We start from the raw sequence: 19,742 nt of genomic DNA on the forward strand, positions 1-19,742 counted from the left end.
ATTGTCGTCCCTTATTTCTGTACTAGGTAAGGGTTGGTCTGTGTTCTGCCTCTCTGTGACTGAGGTGTAGTGTTGCTGCTAGTGTGTATTTTCTCTGTAGGGATTTATAGCAGTCTGGCTTGTTCTGTTATCCCAGTAGGTGGTATATTAATGTTCTAGGGATCGGTGTAGTATTTGCTTTGCTTCTTTTTCATAAGGTTGCTGTTATTTGAGTCCTGAGAGTCAGCGCTGTTTGATATGGTATGTCAAGGATCTAAGCACCTTTTTTGTTGTTGAGGTTTGTGTTACTTCACAAAATGTGCAGTGGAGGGAGTCTTTTTTTTTTTTTTTGCTGAGGTGAGTCCAGAATTTGAATAATATCTTTCATGTTGGGTTGTAATGTGAACTTCCATAGTTTTGCTATGCACCTGTTCTTATGATTATTGCTATTTTATGGTAATTATGTTGATCTCTGCCGTTCTAGAAAGAGGATTTGTTAAAGAATACATTGATTTTCCTAGCATGTAGATAGATGGATTCAGTACCAGTGAGTTATGCACCTCTACCAGCAGATGGAGACGGAGCAAACTGATGTCACAGTATATATACTCTTGCAGTGACATCAGCCTGCCAGTATTCTCCGCCTCCAGCAGATGGTAGACATGCATCTCCCTAGTGGGGATTGCTTCAGATTTTAGAAGGAGAAACAAAAGGAAATATTAATCGCCCGCTTTCCTGTGGTGATACCAAATGGTCTCTTCCCCAGTTGAGAATTCCTGAGGTGATTTCCGTGGTCCCTCAGATGAGGGCCTTGGTCTGCTAGCTGGTTATTTCAGCCAGCGTGGACTTAGCTGTTTGTACAGCTGAAAGGCAGCAGGTGCAGGAAGCCAAACATGGCGGTGACGGCATATGCCTTCTCCCCCTGTAACCGGAGACCATCTCTGTACTCAGCCTACAAGGGTTGAGCTCAGGTAAGTGATTAAAAAAAAAAACCACATAGACAAAGAAGGAGACAAAGAAGGAGAGTTTGTGTAGGGCTTCCTTCTTCCCTGGTCTCCATGCTCAGTGAGCCGTTCCAACATTCGTCCTGCCCCAAAAGAGGTCAGGGACATGGGCAGCCTGGCAGGTTGAACAGCCTCTATTGGCTAGGCCCCACTCTGAGGCTTTTTCACTGTGTACTGCAGGGAAGGCCGCGGCTGTGTTTTAGCATGTTTTTCCCTGCGCTTTCTGCTGCCCTCTATAGGACTTCAGTTGAGCATCCAGTTTTTAGATGCTTAGTCGGGCAATGGTTTGGTGCCCAGGTTCTAGCACCGTCCAGGTTCGATACACGTTTAACTGTGTGCACAAATTGGATGCATTGGTTGTGTATTAAAGTTTCGGACACCTAGCCTTGCGGTGCCTAGTCTTGTGATGCCTAGATTTTGGATGCATAATAAAAAAAAAAATGGCACCTATAGCTAAGAAACCTAAGTGCCTTCCTCTGTGCACCGTCTGTCATATTCAGGCATCTCAGCCTGGTGTGCCCTCTAAAACTTGTGCCAGCGCTGTTTGGACGCTCAGGGAGAATTTTCTTCCTCTGATTTTAATAAGCCTAGTTCTTCCCAGCCTGATGAGGGTCTAGGTAAAGATGTGGCAGGAGGTATGCCTGATATTGGAACCCCATTAATTGGTTTGTCAGGGGGTGAAGGTAGCTTGGCACCTCAGCACAGGTGCCTCTGGTTTCGGCATGGATCCTGCTGCCTTTGATAGAATTTTTTCAAGGATTGCAACCTTTTCTTCAGGTGCAGTCCTCAGCTCAGTCCCATCCTGTTAGGGCAGAGCCGCAGCCCAGTACTGCTGTTAAGCACCAAAGTACACCTAGATCAGCAGTAGAACTTCCCAATAATGATCCAGATGGTACAGATGACGAGGCCAATCCTGACGCCCTAAAGGATGGGAAAATTCCCCTGTGACTAGAACCATATAGGATGAAGTTGCAGTTCTTTCATAGAGATGAGCTGCCAGCTCTGATTTGTCAGACTTTGAAAATGCTGAGAGTACCTGAGGCAGATGCCAATACTGAGCCAAAGAAAAATTCCATTTTGGTTTCCTTGCATAAAGCCTCTTGCTTTTTCCCTTTGATGGAGGCCATTCAAGAACTGATTGATCTTGAGTGGAGTGCCCCGAAGGCTAACTTCAAAGGGTCGAGTTTTGGAAGGCCTGTTCCCTTTGGATCCAGTGATGAGAGAGCATCTGGGTTTTCCGAAAGTGGACGCATTGGTCTGTGCAGTGTCCAAATGGGCAACTATCCCTGTGGAGGGAGGAGCGGCCTTGAAAGATGTCCACAATAGAAGGATTGAGTCCATCCTTAAACAAGCATTTGAAGTAGTGGCAATGACTTTGCAGAAAGCTCCTGTTGGCTCGCTCTTGTTTACTACTCTCTCATGAGGTCGATGACTCTGGAATGAATTCCAGGACAGTTATGGAGCCAGCAGCCTCCTTTTTTGGCAGATGCGTACTGCAATTTGGTCCACACCTCAGCCGGAAGGGTGGCATCTATAATGGTGACCAGGCGTCAACTTTGGCTGAAAAATTGGTTGGCCGATGCAACCTCTAAGGCCAACGAAATTGCCCTTTGAAGGCTTGCTCTTGTTTGGAAGCAAGTTGAAGAAACTGGCCAGTAAGTGGAGCGAATCACTGGTTCCTAGATTGCCGAAGGATAAGAAGCAGACGCTGTGTTCCTTTAGCATGAGGGGTCATTCTAGGAGATCCAAGCATTTTCAGCCCTATAGAGGACTCGGTCTTTCAGTAGGTCTCAGTCCTTTCATCCCAGAAAGCCCAGATGGGGCATGGGCTCGGGTAGTGGAACCTCCCGAGCCTCACAATGAAGGTGTGCCGACCCACCCCCAGGAATAGTAGATAGGGGGATGTCTATCTCCTTTTTATCAGAGGTGGATCAAAATCACAACAGATCAGTGGGTCCTGGAAGTGATACGAGAAGGATATACACTGGAGTTTCGCAGTGATCCTTGGGACATGTTCATGGTGTCTCCCTGCCACTCCCCACAGAAGAAGAAGCAGGCAGTGGAGTGTACATTATCAAGGCTTCTCAGTCTGAGAGCTGTGGTTCTACTACCCATATTTCAAGAAAATATGGGTTGATATTCCATTTATTTCATTGTGCCCAAGAAAAAGGGCTCTTTTCATCCCATCCTGGATCTCAAAGGGGTCAATCATAATTTGCGGGTGACTCATTTTTGCATGGAAACATTGCACTCGGAGATAATGACCGTACAGTCAGGGGAATTCCTGACCTCTCTGTATCTATCTGAGGCATATCAGCATTATCCCATCCAACTAGAGCACCAATGTTTTCTACAATTTGCGGTTTTGAGACGCCATTATCAGTTTCAGGTGCTGCCTTTTGGTCTGGCCATTTCCCAAGTAATGGTGGTGGTGGCAGCAGAGTTGAGGAAGGATGGAATCCTAATATATCCGAATCAAGACAATTGGTTGATTCATGCCAAGTCTCTGGAAGAGAGCTGTCTGGTGATCTGCAAGGTGATCTCCCTGTTGCAGAAACTCAGCTGGATGGTGAACCTGGTCAAGAGCAGTCTTCAGCCTGTTCAGTTGATGGAGTATCTCAGGGTTCAATTTGATATGAAGCAGGGCAAGCTTTTCCTGCTGGAAATTTGCATTCGGAAGTTGATGACACGGCTGCATCTGTTGATGAACACTATTTCCCTGACCATGTTGTCATATCTACAAGTGCTTGGTTTAATGGCAGCAGCCCTGGAAGTGGTGCCATGGGCATGGGCCCAAATGTGTCCTCTCCAATGTTTCCTGCTGTCTTGGTGGAACCCACAGTCTCAGGATTACTTGATTCAGCTCCAGCTGACCATTGAAGTCTCCTCCCAATTGCTGTGGTGGATACAAACGGATCATCTAAGGAAGGGGGTATCCCTAACTTCACCAGACTGGTTAGTACTCATGACAGATACGAGCCTTCACAGTTGGGGCTCTCACTGTCAGAAGATGACAGTGTAAAGACGCTGGAGTGCAGAGGAGTCTCTCTAGAACATCAATTACCTGAAGACCAGGGTGGTCTGGTTGGCATGTTTGCAGTTCAAAGACAGGGTCAAGCGGTCCAGATAATGTCGGACAATGTGACAACAGTAGCTTACATCAATCGGCAAGGAGGAACCAAGAGCCAGCAAGTGTCACAGGAGATAGATCAACTTACGGTAAGGGTGGAAGTGCACCTTCAGATGATCTCAGCCTCACACATAAAAGGAAAAGACAATGTGAGAACAGACTTTCTCAGCAGGTAAAGTCTGGACCCAGGAGAATGGGTATTGTCAGACAAGGCATTTCAGTTAATAGTAGATTGCTGGGGCCTTCTGTTTCTCGACCTGCTGACAACTTTTCACAATGCAAAGGTTCCTTGATTCTTCAGTCGCAGGAGAGATCCGAAGTTGTTGGGCATCGATGCTCTCATGCAGGCATGGCTGGAAGACAAGTTGATGTATATCTTTCTTCTGTGGCCCATGCTGGGCAGACTGATTCAGAGGGTTGAGCGTCACCAAGGGCTGGTATTTCTGATGGCACTAGATTGGTTCAGGAGATCACGGTAAGCGGATTTGCGGCGGTTCCTAGTGGACTCCTCTGTCTGGCTGCTGGCGCACAGGAATCTGTTGTGGCAGGGACCTGTTCTTCACAAAGATCCGACTCGGTTTTGTCTTACGGTCTGGCCCTTGAGAGGGCTCACTTGCTGAAACGTAGATACTCTTCTGCAGTAATTTCCATATTACTATGTGCAAGAAAGTTCTCCAATTCCTTAGTGTATGTGTGGGTTTGGCGAGTGAGGCTTGGTGTGAAGATCAAGGAATGCTTCCTTGTTCAGTTAAGATCCCGCTCATTTTGGAATTTTTGCAGGATGGATTGATTAAAGGTTTGCCCTTTAATTCCTAGAAGGTAAAGGTAGTGGCTCTTGCCTGTTTAAGGGGTCAGGTGAATGGTGAATCCTTATCAGCTCATCCAATTGGAGCCCGTTTCTTGAGAGGAGTGAAACATCTTTGTCTCCTTTATGGTTACCGGTTCCTTTGTGGAGTCTTAATTCGGTGTTGGATTTCTTGACGAGCATCAAATTTCCGAGCTGCAGGCCTTGACTTCCCAGGAGCCATTCCTTTGGGTGACTCCAGGGACAATACAACTGCATACTGTTCCTTCCTTCTTTCTTAAAGTGGTTTTGGATTTTCATTTGAATCAGTCCTTTTCCTTGCCATCCCTGGATAAGGAAAACGTTGCAGAGGAATATCGCCTGTTGCGCTCCTTGGATGTCAAGAGACATGTCATGTGATATTTGGAAGTTTCTAAACCTTTCTAAAAGACAGATCGCCTGTTTGTCCTTCATGGTGGAGGGAAACAGGGCAAGCCGGCTTCATGGGCTACAATAGCTCATTGGATTAAGGAGGTAATCACTGCTGCGTATTTGCCCGCTGAAAAGCCATTGCCTAGTCAGGTTAGAGCTCATTCCACTAAGGCTCAGGCAGTTTCATGGGCAGAGCTTAGATTGTTGTGTCCTGTCAACATTTGCCGAGCTGCAACGTAATCCTCCTTATACACCTTTTCCGGGTATTATCACCCAGGAGGCTGCAGCCTTTGTACATGCAGTTTTGACTAGACTGCGGGCAGCCTCCCACCCTATTCTGGAGTAGCTTTGGTATATCCAACTGGTACTGAATCCATTTATCTACATGCTAGGGAATGAGAAATTACCATACTGCTTACATGATAATTTCCTTTTCCTTAGGGTAGATAGATTCAGCTTCCTGCCCTTAGCTGTGTTCTAGGGATTACTGGTAAATGTTCACCCAGTCCCTAGATTAGTGTTCATACATTATTTGCCTGAGTTCAGTGTTTCCTATTGGTTGAGTACAGAAATGGTTATCTGTTATTAATCAAGTTTTTGCTAGTCTGTCCACAGCTGGCTTTTGTAGAGAATACTGGCAGGCTGATGTCCCTGCAGGAGTATATATATTGTGAAGTCAGTTTGCTCCATCTCTATCTGCTAGTAGAGGTGCATAACCCACTGGTACTGAATCCATCTATCTACCCTAAGGAAAAGGAAATTATCAGGTAAGTAGTAATTTCTCAATTTGTTTTATGGCATGATTGATTGGATCTGATGTTTGTATTCTTTGCTTTTTACTTGATAATCCTTTGTATTTATAATTTGCAAAACATATAAAATAAATGAATACATTAATAAGGAATTTTTAATATTAGTAAGTGCTTGAAATAATAGAGTTAAAATATTCTAAAAAGTTTCACTCATGATGCATGAGGGCTGTTATAGACTACTTAGGAACCCATTGTATGGTGCATGCTAAGGCATTATTTATCAATAAGAAGAAAACAATTAGGGTTCAGACCTGTATCCCTTGTTAACCTTGGGCCCACCCAAAAAGACAGTTTTGGCTATGCCACTGCTCCCTCATACTTGGTAACTGCATGGGCTGTTTGAAAGTTGCCCCTTAGCCCTTTCTATCAATTGCAGAAAGTCAGGTCTGGGATTATTTCATCTATTGACTACTGTCTTACCTGTAATAACAGTGGGAGTCAGGGACATGCTGGAACTTCTTGTATGGACAGCTGTGAAGAATCCTGAACACTAAACACCCTGAGGATGCTGAGCTCCCTGGTATGTGACCTGAAGAAAGGCCAGCTCTTCAGAGTTACAGGAACATTATCCTAAAGCAAAACCAGCTGTTTGCTCTTGACCCTCCCAACAGGGGCTAAGGAACTGCACGCTGTACTTATAGCACGGCCCAAGCTCTACTCTCTGGGTGGAATATAGATAAAATATCAGCTCACACTCAGAAGCAGATTTCAGAAACCTCTACTGTGTGAGCCTGAACACCTTGGAACTAGGTAGGTTGCTTTGTAATGTAACACTGATCCCTCCCACAGGTAAGCACATGGAATGCAGGGGAAGAGAAGGTCAGGTCTTTAGTTCTTTGAAGACGTGACATGTAGAGACGAGAAAAAAAAAAAAAGAGGTTGAAGAATTCTATAGTATTAAAGAAGTACTGAGGCAGGTATGTCAAAGAGTAGCTCGTAAAAGATAGCTTTATTTACATGCTTTGCTGTAGTTTAGAGGACTGGTCTTGCTGGAATCTATTCATTAAAACTCCACAATTATGGTTTGCCTCAGCAAAGGCCGGAGTGTGCATGCTCCTTTACTGCTCTGCAGCAGACAGGGAGATGGGGAGTCAGGGCAAGAGAATCAAACACTCATGGAAAGAGAAAGGGGAAAAACTGGGAAATAAGAGATGTGAAAGAAGAGAACAGAGAAAGAGAAGGCTGAGATGACATAAGTGAAAGAACAGAGGAAGAGAAAAAGAGCTTCCTGGAAGACAAAAGAAGAAAATCAAGCAAAGTATTGCCACTCTTTTCTCACTTTTTTTTTTTTTTAGGAAATGTACTGTGCAATCCATTTAAACACAGCACAAAGGAAGGACAGCAGCTATTGCAGAAGATACCTTTACAGCAGACTAAATTAATACATTTGTAATTAGCTAACATTTTTTTAAAGTTACCTAGGTTTGTTTTTTAACATTTGGTTATGAATATAACTGGAATAATTAAACAATATACTATCCACAAGACAAAATTATTTCTATATATGAAGTCCAGTATTGACTAATAATTGGCTTTTATTTCTGCATCTTGCCTTTTGCTTATTTATTTAGCTTTATTAAATTAATTTATATCCTGTGCACTCGATGGATAACAACTGAACATAACATAATCAAAATCACAATTAAAAATGAATACAAGACTCAACAGAAGAGAAAATATTTTAAATTTAACTTCAGGAGAAACCCAAATGTCAGTGATTCATTTTGAATCTTAACAGGAAGGACTCTGACACTGGTGCCATGAATTCGAAACTAGAGGAAGAAAAATTGCTGATTGCTGAGCTACAAAACAAATCCAAGGAATATCAGGTAAGGGGTAAGGTTTAGAACATAAAAGACATCAGGTCAGAAATGGTGCTTAGAATATAAAACATCAGGAACAGGGATCACTTAGAAGAAGGTGAGTTCTGGAACCCTAAGCATCAGCTGTTACAGTGCATGGGGCTGTGTAATGTTTCATAGTGCATCAAAATATACAATGTACTGGGTGTGCAGTGTGTATGATGTTTCATAGCATGCTTCTGCTATACAGTATGTAGGGTGTATGGTGTATACGGTTTCACAGTGCATTTATACAGGGGGGTGCAGTGTAATGTTTCACATTGTGCTTCAGCTGTAACTGTATATGAGGTGTGCAGTGGATAATGTTTATACGTGGGACTGTGGCCCCATGCCCGGAGCTCACCTGTAACCGCACGTCGTGGGTGGCGGCCCAGTTACGGTTGGCTGGCGGGGGACTTCGGCAACTGCGTGGGGGCGACGGGAGCCCCAATGTGGCTCTCTCTCCTCCCTCCTTCCCCCCTCCAATGACTCGCCAATGACGAGGCCGGGTGAGGAGGAGGGGAGAGAGCAGTCGCAGGCTGATGACATCACGGCCCGTTTAAAGGGCCGCGATCGAGGTGCATTCGGCCTCTTTGTTCCTGGCCAGCTTTACCAGCTGAGAGGTGGCTGGGTGAGCTTAGAGCCTACTGTGACATGCAGCATTCGTAGGTTCAAATCCTTTCTGCTGTTTCACATGTAGCCTGATTCGGACCATGACAAACCAAGACAGCGGCAGCCCAAAAAAAAAAAGATTGAGTGGCGGGATTGAGACAGCCAGGAGAATCACATGGCTCATTTATTTGGGCTCCCTGGGGTTGGCATTGCTCCCACGCCACTTCAGCCGGGTACACAGTGAAGAGGCAGTGATCAGAGGGCCTCCACATGGTCAGACCACGCCAGAAGGAGGTGAGGACTTCTCGAGATGGCTTAGGATTGTTACCATGTGCATTGGGGGGGGAGGAGTTTTGCAGGTAGGATCTTGCCGTAGCCTGGTAGCTTTTCAGCTGTCCTCGAGGTCAGCAGCGGGGAAAGGGCTGAGACGCAGAGGCATTTGGCCACAAATTAGAAGGCTCAGTCGGCCTACAGATTCGGCATTAACATCCCCTTCCATATGTGGCGAATATGGCAGACCTAAGGCAAGAACAGTACTTGCGTCCAGGAGCTAATTATGAAACACCTATGGGAGTGACCCTCGCAGGGAGGGTCCGAGCCAAGTCCAGGCGGGGGAGAAAGGGGAAACAGCTAGTCAGCTGCAGCAGAGGCAACCACCTTGATGAGGGAAGAGGGACCAATGTAGAGATGGCGCAGGAGGGAGGCAGTGAAAACAGCCATGAAAACCAACTGGTAGCAGGTCATCAGACGGTTAATCAGGGGGAATAGGAGACCTCGCAGATTCAGAACACGGCTATGGATACACCGATGATAATGGCGCATGCAGTACATGGCCAGCAGCAGGTCACTCTGTGGTGGCTTTGGTCTCTTCTAATGTTCATCAGAGCCCCCATGGAAGTGCACAGCCAGAAGGCCTGCAGAGCACAAGCCAGCACTTGGGAGTGGTTTCGGGAATGGCACAAGTACAGATGGAACAACAAAAAAAACAACAAAAAAATCCCTTGAGGACTACTGCTAACAAGCAGAAAATTAGTTTATAAACATTCTACAACTAACATTTGTTAATAAAGTTACGGGAAATGGTATCAGATTATGAAAGTGCTCCCAGTCTCATGGGCTCTTGCCCTTACAGGGCTACAACCCCTCTCATGTCTTTAGCACTATTGAATCACGTCATCTACCTTTTCCACGTAAAATTTTTCTATTTTTCTCCGTATAAATTGTGAAAAAATATACAAGTACAGATGGCACATGGTCGGCCCTTGGGGACCCACACTTGCAATCAGGATACGGAGGATAGGGTCATGCCTATGGCCATACAACATACATGAACTATGATAACTCAGCATGGCAGCAGGGAGCAGCTTGGGTCCTCTGTATGCCTGGCTCAGCCACTGGATGGGGCCCTGCCATTTGTCCCAACAGTGGAGCAATGCACTGGGGTTTCCCATTATCCAGCGGCTTTGGTAGTCCTTAGCCATACCCCCCACCATGAGGACATTGGTGTTGCGCCCGTCGGTCGCAGATGGCTGCGACCTTTGCTGCTCACCTCTCCTTTCCCTGCACCAGCAATTCTCAGAGCCATGGCGGCCTCAGCCTGCAAACGTCGCCTTCCCCGGGACGGCGTGGGCGATCCCGTCCGCCATCTTGAATCGGGGATTACTGCGCCAGGCCCTCTCTTATTCATGTCATGGCAGACACCTAAGGGTTGTCCCCTTCGCATGACGTCACTCGCCAAGTGTATTTATACCATCCAGCCTATGCTTCCTATGAGTTAGCAACGACTTCCTTCCTGCTTATTCCACTCCTTTGGAGATGCTTCGTTTCACTACTCTGAACTGGTTCCTGAACTCCTGGAGTTAGAACGCCTTAGGTACCTGCTCCTCATGGGCCTTGTTACGTTCTGGCTATCCACTCCTCGGAGGGCCTTCCTGCCTGGAGAATCCATTTATCCTTGTTTGGGATCCTGCCTGTTCAGCCTTGTGAGTGCTATTCTCGCTTCTACCATCTTGCTGACTGAACTGGTGATGTACCCCATGCCTCAGGCCACTACCTTGCTCATCCCAGCTACCTTTCTACACTACGGAGTGAGTACCATCATCTACATTGCTCTGCTGACCTCCTGCGGGCCACTAACGGATTTACCCTGAGAGGTGTGTCATCAAGAGAGGAATTTCCTGGGGTACTCCACTCTGCGGGCTACTACCAGGGATATCATCATTGAGCAGCCTTACTACTCTGGACTGTGTTTTCTCTCAACGCTGTGGGTACTACCTACTTTTCCAATATAATAAAGTCTCTTACATCTGTGTCCGTCTCAGCTGAGGCCACGCCTATCATAGTGAGTCCCCACAGGGCTCCTCCCTATGCATGGAGTCAGATCTCACTACGATCTAGGGTCCACAACCATACCAGATTATAACAATTGGTCAGCTTCCATCCCCACAACCAGCTTCTCACACTGCCAAGGGCAGACAGCACATGAAGTTCCACATTCCGGTTCGAGCAGCACTGGTGTGGCAGAAGGTGGCACAGATGTATCCAAGGAGCTACCACTTGTCCCAGGGGTCCAGAAGGTTCCAAGGCATCCAAGGATGATGGGCGTATCACAAGTCGGACCAGATGCCCAAAAGGACCCGGGAACACAGCTTAAGCTACAGATTCCCGCTGTAGTCACGGCAACATGAACCTGGCAGACCAGAACAGTGAAGCCGTCAAGGATGAGTCAAGGGGGGATGCCGAAGGTAGCGTGTGTGGGGAGGGTAGCGCGCATGCTGAGGGCGAAAAGACGGCATGCAAAAAAAGCGTAAGGCCAAGTGCAAGCTTAGGGTCAGTTTTGGGACAAGTGGTAGCTCCTTGGAAACATCTGACTCGGACTCAGCGGCTGATCTTAACCCTCACTGCCCAGCAGCTAGAACCGGTGAGGCATCCAGAAGTCTGCCAGTGCTTAGCACTTTATCCAAATTGTGGCATTCCCAGAGCCCTTTGCAGGAAGATTAGAAAGTGATCTTACATTGACATATTTTGAATCATGGAGGGAAGGCGTCAGAGGGGCACAAGGAAGACAGCAAAGGATGAGGGTGCCACACACAGTGCTGACAGAAGAGTCCCCAGGAACATCATCAATTGGACCCGTGCCTTCCTGTATATGATAAGCATTGTAGGGCATGATGACCCCTCTCAGTATGGACCCATGCTGAGCTACACAGATAACATCCTTGAGGCTTACAGGGGATATGATGGCTGGGCATAGCTGAATTATGACAAGAGATTTTGGGACAAGATGGAAGAAAATTGTTTCATGTCCTGGAAGAGGCAAGATATCAGCCTGTGTTTGAAGCAGATGACACGCAAGGCAAGCGATGCGCGAACATGCACACAGGCACTGAGGATGTCATCATCTACCACTCAGGCCTCAGGGGCAGCACAGGTTCACGATAACATCTGCTGGTGGTACAACAGATCGGCATGCAGTTTCCAAGTTTTCAAGTTCAAGCAAATTTGTTCATCCTGCACCGTGCATCACCCAGTCATGAAATGCTCCAAGAAACCAATGGGAGGGAGTAATGGAAAAGGGAGATAGGTACCAGCAATTTGGCAAAGCACCATCACCCATTGACCTGTCGGCTATGATCCCTTGGTTGGACCGGTACTCCAAGTGCAGAGACATACAAGGTTGTCCAAGGTTTCTGCGAAGGATTCACCATTCCATTCCAGGGCCACCTGGAGGGGACAACTAGGGATGTGAATCGTATTTCGGACGATTGAAAATATCGTACAATATTTTCAAAATCGTCAGAAATTGGGGGCTCCCCGAAACTGATAGGAAAATCCCACGATATTGTTCATGGGGTTCTCTTATCATTTTGGGGGAGGGCAGGAAAAACAGCACACAAAAATAATCCCTAAACCCACCCCGACCCTTTAAAACTAATCCCTTAGCTTCCCCCATCCTCCTGACCCCCCAAAAAACTTTTCACAGGTACCTGGTGGTCCAGTGGGGGTCCCGGGAGTGATCTCCCACTCTCAGGCCGTCGGCTGCCACTAATCAAAAAGGCCGATAGTGCATCCAAAGCACAGCGATTGACTTCAGCATCCTGTTAAGAACGTAATAGAGACGCCGTTCAGAACAGCATTTAAGTCAGTGCATCGCATACACAAAGTCAAGTGTTTTCGGCAAGAGACTGAAGCAGGGAATAGCGGTATCCGACCCCCTGAGGAAGGAGGTTTCCCCTCCGAAACACGTCGTGTCGGAAAGAAGTCGGACTTTACCATCTTACCATCTCCATCACCAGCTTTTGTCTACGTGACATCGGATTTCGAAGTTACAAGTTAAGTACAACTTTTTCAGCACTCTGGAGATTATTAGTGCATTGGGGCAGCCGTTTCCATAAGCGTCCCGCTAAATTTAGCTCATTGAGACCTATGATTATACCGTAGAGAAGCTTACGCCACTATAAGCTCTCATCAAGCCTAAATATTGGGCATACCATTTATGAGGTCTCAGTGAGTCTCCCACCCTCCATTTTCTTCAGGAATATCTCTTTATAGTACTAATCAAAATGGCGCAGATGGCCCTTTGCCCTTACCATGTGACAGGGTATCCGTGCCATTGGCCGGCCCCTGTCACATGGAGGGAGCACTGCAAGATGACAGGTGGATCTTGAAATTTGGAAGACAATTCGCTGAGTATAGATGGTTTCAAAAAATGAAATGTGGAATGCGTTATGGATAGCAAGACCAGGTGGTAGCTTCAGACAGTAGTGACTTTGCCAATATGTTGAAGAACTGGGTATGGACCCACGTGGTGAGGAGCAAACCAAGAGGAGAGCAGACTGAATCTGAAGTGCTGGGTCGACAACCAGACCTTGTCTCCTGGCTTGAAGACTGGAGCTTGCGCAAGGAGCGCATCGTAGTACTTCTTAGCATGGTCACTCGCTTAATTAGCATGTCCTTGGTCTGAAGCCACAGTCTATGGAAATCATCAGTAATGGCTTGAGCTGCTGGGGATGTCACTGACTGCTTCAGTGGAAGTGGCAGTGTTAGGGAACGTCCAAGAACCACTTCAAATGGTGACAGTACAGTACATATTGCTGGATGAGCATTGATGGCGTTGCCAGCGGATACGGACTGGGTAGTTACCAAGAGAATCTTCTTCCGGTCAATATGTGCTGTGGCTCATCAGGCACATCCTCCAAAAGGAAAGAGCATAACAGAGATACTCTAAGGTAATATGATCCGTGAATACAGTTATTTGGTGTTGAGCGCCTTCGAGCCAAGGTGAACATTGAAGGCGGATGAATATCAGCAGCAATGGGTAGGGCTGCTGGAAACGTCATTGAATTCTTCAATAGAAGTGGCGGTGTTGAGAAACGTCCAAAACCCACTTCAAGTGGGTTTTGGACGATAAGAGAACCCCACGAACAATATCTTGGGGTTTTCCTATCGGTTTCGGGGAGCCTCCTATTTCTGACGATTTTGAAAATATCGTACGATATTTTCAATCATCCGAAATACGATTCACATCCCTAGCCATTAGCAATGGTAACATGGAATAGACTTAGTTTTTGGGTACTTGCCAGGTTCTTATGGCCTGGATTGGCCACTCTTGGAAACAGGATGCTGGGCTTGATGGACCCTTGGTCTGACCCAGTATGGCATTTTCTTATGTTTTCTTATGTTCTTATGTTGAACAGGATTGCCGATAGTGCTGAGCCTTATGGAACCCCTGTGTCAACCGCAATAGTGTCTGACATTTTGTTGCCTAATTTTACTTGGAAAGTTCTGTTATCTAGGAAGGAAGAAACCATTTGTAAAATATTCCACCGATTCCAGTTTTATTTAATTGTTTGCAGAGTGGAGTATGGTCAACTCTATCAAATGCTGCTTTTAAGTCTATTAGGATCAGTAGGTATGATTCATTATGGTCGAATGCTTTTAGGATGTTGCCAGTTAAAGATATCAGCAGAGTTTGAGTTGAATGTTTTTTTTTCTAAAGCCAAATTGGTTTAGGAATAGAATTTTGTTGCATCAAGGTGATTTTCTAATTGATGTAATGTAGCCTTTTCTAATATTTTAGAGATGAAAGGCAAATTTTAAATTGGTCTATAGTTTTCCCAGTCAACTGTTCTTCAAGATTTGTTTTTTAAGGTTGGTTTAACAACAGCTTGTTTGGCCATCTTGAGAACTATTCCATGTGACAGTGAATGATTTATAATTTTTGTGATTATTCGTGTTATAATGTTGTTTATTTTTTTGAGAGTATTTGCAGGGATAGAATCAAGTGGGTGGGTAGCAGGTTTAATTTATTAATTATCTGTTGCTCTTCAAGCTTGAATACTGTTTCAAAAGAAGTCCATTTTTGTTGGATAGAATTGGTTTCAGGTTTATTAAGTTGTTGCTCTCCTGCTCGTGGGCCTAGCCACGAGCAGGTGCTTACCTTTGCGGCAGGAGCCGTCGCCAACCGGCCCTCTTCTTTCCGCAGCCAGGAGGACGCCATCTTGCCACTACTAGACTCCTCTTCACCGTGGCAGGAGCCGCGGACTTCAGCTCCTTCTTTGCAGCCTGGAGCCACCAATGTCATCACCGCTCCGTGGCCCGGAGGGGCCTCTTCCCCGGTCTCGCCGTGGCAGGGAGCCGCCCCCAGATGCCTTCATGCAGCTCGGATGCCACCTCCAGCCTTGGGGCCTGACCTGCGGCCTAGCTCAGCTCCTGCTCTCCACATTGTGGCAGGGATGCCGCTGTCCAGGGTCCTGCTTCCTGTTCCTGTCCCTCCTAAGGTGTGAGCCCACGCCTCTGTTCATTACTTAAAGGGCTAGTGCAGGTGTGGCCCTCCTCGGACACCTCCCTGGGCTTTTCCTGCAGAGCCCTACAAAAGGGTTCAGACTTCATTCACTCCTCGCCTTAGTAAGGAGCTAGTCCTCCTGGGAGCTTCTCCTCCTTGGACTTCTCTGCATCCTGCTTCTGCCTGGCATCTTCGTTCCTGATGTCCGAATCCTGATGTCTGAGTCCTGATGTCCCAAGTCATGGGCAACCTGTGCCTCCGGAGGTTCCTTGATTTTAAAGCCGGAGTTCCAGATTCCAAGTTCCATTTTTTAATAAAGAGACTGTTTCTGTTCCGACTCCGGAGGATCCAAGGGGTACACCTCGTTCCTGGCCTGTGTTGTATCCAGAGCTTGCCCGCTGCTCTCGTGGTCCGCAACCAGCTGTCCGGCTGTGTAGGGTGCGTGGAGGACAGTGTGGTCCGCGACCCAGCCTACGGGCTGTGTAGGGCGCCTGAGGGACCTTGCTCACCATGTCTTGTCTTCTCTCTTCAGTTCCAGTCTTTCCCAAATGAGGTTCCGTCTCACCACAAGGGCACACCCCACTCGTTCCACAATGGGGAGCGTTCCCTCCTTCAGATCCAGAACAGTTGTTGGTTATTGGGGAATTGAGATTTGAGAGTATTTATTTTATGCAATAAGGAGGATGCACACTCATTACAAGATGTTTTTGTGAAGTCATTGGTGTTGGCAGGATGGGTCCTTGATAAGGTTTCTTACTGTTTCAAATAGAAGTTTAGAGTTGAAGATTACATCATGAATTTGGTTAGCGTAGTATTTTTTTGTATTATTAATAAGTTTTCAATATTTAGTTAGTTGTGATTTATATTTTATTAAGTATTCTGTTGTTTTTTTTCTCCATTCTTTCTCGTATTTTCTCAGGATTTGTTTATTTCATCGTAACTCTTCATTGTACCATGATTTTTTATGTTTTGAATGATGATCTTTTATTTGTAGCTTTTTTTCTTGTTCTGGACATATCATCAGCTATTTCCTTTATAATCTTTTGCTAGAGTTCAAATGGAGATGAGGCATTTTCTAAATCTGATTCAGATAATTTATTTTTTAAGTGTTCTTGAAGAATTTCGCGTTCTGAATTTTTCTGGTATTTGATTGTTTGACTATTTTTTTTTTATTTGATTGTTCTGGGATTTGTAGAGTAATATTTGCTTTAATTAATTAGTGGTCTGACCATGGTATAATTGTATGTGTTAATTTGATTTGGCAGTTCTTTTGATTTGCAAATATGAGGTCAAGGATGTGGCCAGATTTGTGTGTTGGCTTGTTTACAAATTGTGTCCATCCCATAGCTTCCATTGTATCCAGGAACATTTCGCATAAATTGGTTTTGTATAATTTATCTACATGAAGGTTGAAGTCTCCTACAATTATAGTTGATTCTGGGTTTGGGAAAGATTTGGTGAAAATTTCAATTAAAGGTGAGCAATCTTTTTGGAGTGTTCCAGGAGGGCTGTATATCAGACCAATGTTAATTATTTTCAGTGATAATGTTGTTTGAATTGTTGTTCAGTTTCTATAGCAATAGAGTTTCTGTCATGGAGAATTTTATAGTTATGATGATTCTTTTGCAAATGAGTTTTTATTGCAGTGTTCAATTGTGACTTCAGGCATGCACGAAGGGGCACATAAAGGGGCAAGGTGCTTTGTTGCACGCAAGCACTTCTGGGTGGGATTTGGGAGGTGGGCGGGTCGAGGGAGGGAGGGAGGGAGGGATCTTCCCCTCGTGCCAGTCCTTCCCCTCACGCCGGTTCCTAGGCGCTCAATGTTCCACTTTTTTCTCTCTCTTTTAAGGAGGGGGAGAGCCTCCTCACCTCTCACGCTGATGTTCTGTTGATCTGTTGAAGGGGGAAGGCAGCTGTGCAGGCTTCTTATTTGCCTCCAGCACTTGCTGGTGATTTAAATTTGCCAACCCTGCTTCCGATGGGTGGGGGGAGGGAGGTGGGCAGGTCAAGGGAGGGAGGGAGGGATCTTCCCTTCCCACCGGTCTTTCCCCCCGTGCCGGTTCCTAGCCGCTCGATGTTCCACTTTATTTTTCTCTCTTTTATGCAGAACACAAAGACCCTCACCAAATACAAAATAAAGAAACCATAATGTATGAATAGAAGCATGCAGTCAAAAACTGAACTGGAAACTGCAACAAGCCAGACTATATTCAGTGCAACAATGGAAATAAATGTATAAAACATCAAATAATAAAATAAAAAAAATATAAAACCATCATAATAATAATATCATACTAATAAAAAGAATACATATTTCAAAACAGCTGATGAATCGAACATCTAATAACACTGGGCAACACATTTTCACAAAAGTCATGTTACGGAAATGAAATTAGTCAATTCTTATACATTTCCATGTGCTAAACACGAATGTGACTGTGAAAATGCTAAATTGGCTCTAGTTTTTTTGTAATATGCAATAATATAATTACATCTTGAACTGTATGCCAATAGCTCACTGGGCAACAGATTTTCACAAAAGTCATGTTACGGAAATGAAATTAGTCAATTCTTATACATTTCCATGTGCTAAACACGAATGTGACTGTGAAAATGCTAAATTGGCTCTAGTTTTTTTGTAATATGCAATAATATAATTACATCTTGAATTGTATGCCAATAGTAGGAGACCTACGGTTAATACCGTTTGAAAAATGAAGTCATAGACTACGTCTTAGATTTCTTTGCTTGTCTCTTGTACACCTGTTCGGGAGCATCTCTGCGGAGTGTCCAGCAGTAGTCAGCCAGCATGAATATTTCAAATGCTCACCCTTTCTGACTGGGCTTCATATAGTACACTGCTGACGTCAGCTTACTCAGCAGCAGCATGGCAGTAGAACTGCATTGCATCAGAAAATGATGTAATAAACTCTGGATGATGTGTGCATGATGGTATTATGCAATATGATGCAATATTACATCATTCTAGGCTTATTTACAGTCCTACTGGATAAATTTACATGACTAAACATAGAAAGTGAACTATATTAAATATCTTCAAAACGAGAGCCAATAAAAACGTTTCATGGTCATATTCGTGTTCAGCACATCAAGATACTACAGAGTAGGACCTTTTTAGGTCAGTAACACTTTCATTGTTGCCCAGTGTAATTAAAAACTCATATAATTCTTTTAAATTTCCAGTCACCAATATAATATTTCAAAACAGAAGACATCATATAACACCCAATAATTAAAACTAATAAGGATTAAAAAATCCTTCCATTCTCTATGCTTGGAACCTTTGATTTCCAGTCAACCTGAGATTGTCATAGATTTGTCTGGGGTTGGGGGAAGGAAGATGCACATACTTTCTCCTATCTCTCATATAAACACATTTTCTAACACATGTTATTCTCTCTCTCTCACACACATTCACACACACTCACTCCTGCTGTCCCACAGTACATATACTCACACACATGCTCTCTTACTCACACACAATCTCACTCACACACTCATGCATGCTTATACTTTCAGTCATTGTCCACACTTTCTTTCTCACTCGTACTAACTCTCTCCCTCCTCTCACTCACACTATGTCTCTCATTCACACACACACACACACACACACACACACACACACACACACACACACACACACACACACACACATACTTCTTTTCTCTCTCACATATTGTACATTCTCACTCACATTAGGTTCCACCAGTGACCCAGGGACTTTTTCTTCAGCCACCAGTGAGATGAGCTTCTGAGTGGCCATGGGGCCTCTTCTTCCTCTTCAGCTGCCAGTGGGATAGGCTGTGCCAGGGGACATGGGGCTTCTTTCTTTTCTTTGCTGACCAGCAAGATGTGCATCTATGACAGTCCAGGGGCCTGGTGCTGGTGGAAGTTTGCCACCCCCAGAGATTTGGTGCTCTAGGTGATTTCCACGTTTGCCTAGTGGATGCACCAACTCTGTATTAATTGTATTCTTCTTGCTCTTAATTTCTACTAGTAAAATACACCCTTTGCCCTTCCCTTCCCATCTCAGTGTCTTGTTCAAGGATGGGTTTGTAGTTCTGGCCTGATATAAAGTTATATGCCACCATTACAAATGTGTATAAACTTTGAAGATAAGCTTGAACCAGATAAACTTTAGTTTGATTCAAGTTATTTACTTAATAGGATGCCTACAGTGAAAAAGTGAACAAACTTAAGAATAATGAGCTGGCGCATGAGGATGTTGAACCCAAGGAGATTAAGGGACAGAGCTGGCTTTTTGTGGTGTGCAACCAGTGCAGTCACACAGGGCACTGTTTACTACTGTGCACCATCACTTCCACCACTCCCATCCTACTGCA

The 19,742-nt window shown here is 45.1% G+C and overlaps 1 protein-coding gene across 1 annotated transcript in view; it reads left to right on the forward strand.

The window, feature by feature from the left end:
* LOC115090769 (myosin-16-like) overlaps positions 1 to 19,742 on the forward strand; it is a 292,772-nt gene that overhangs the window by 56,674 nt on the left and 216,356 nt on the right. The window contains exon 4 of the mRNA XM_029600261.1: positions 7,880 to 7,970. Coding sequence (XP_029456121.1) covers positions 7,880 to 7,970 — 91 coding nt within the window. The remainder of the gene's footprint in view (positions 1 to 7,879; positions 7,971 to 19,742) is intronic.

Source organism: Rhinatrema bivittatum, chromosome 4 (assembly GCF_901001135.1).
Source record: "Rhinatrema bivittatum chromosome 4, aRhiBiv1.1, whole genome shotgun sequence".
Lineage (NCBI taxonomy): Eukaryota > Metazoa > Chordata > Amphibia > Gymnophiona > Rhinatrematidae > Rhinatrema > Rhinatrema bivittatum.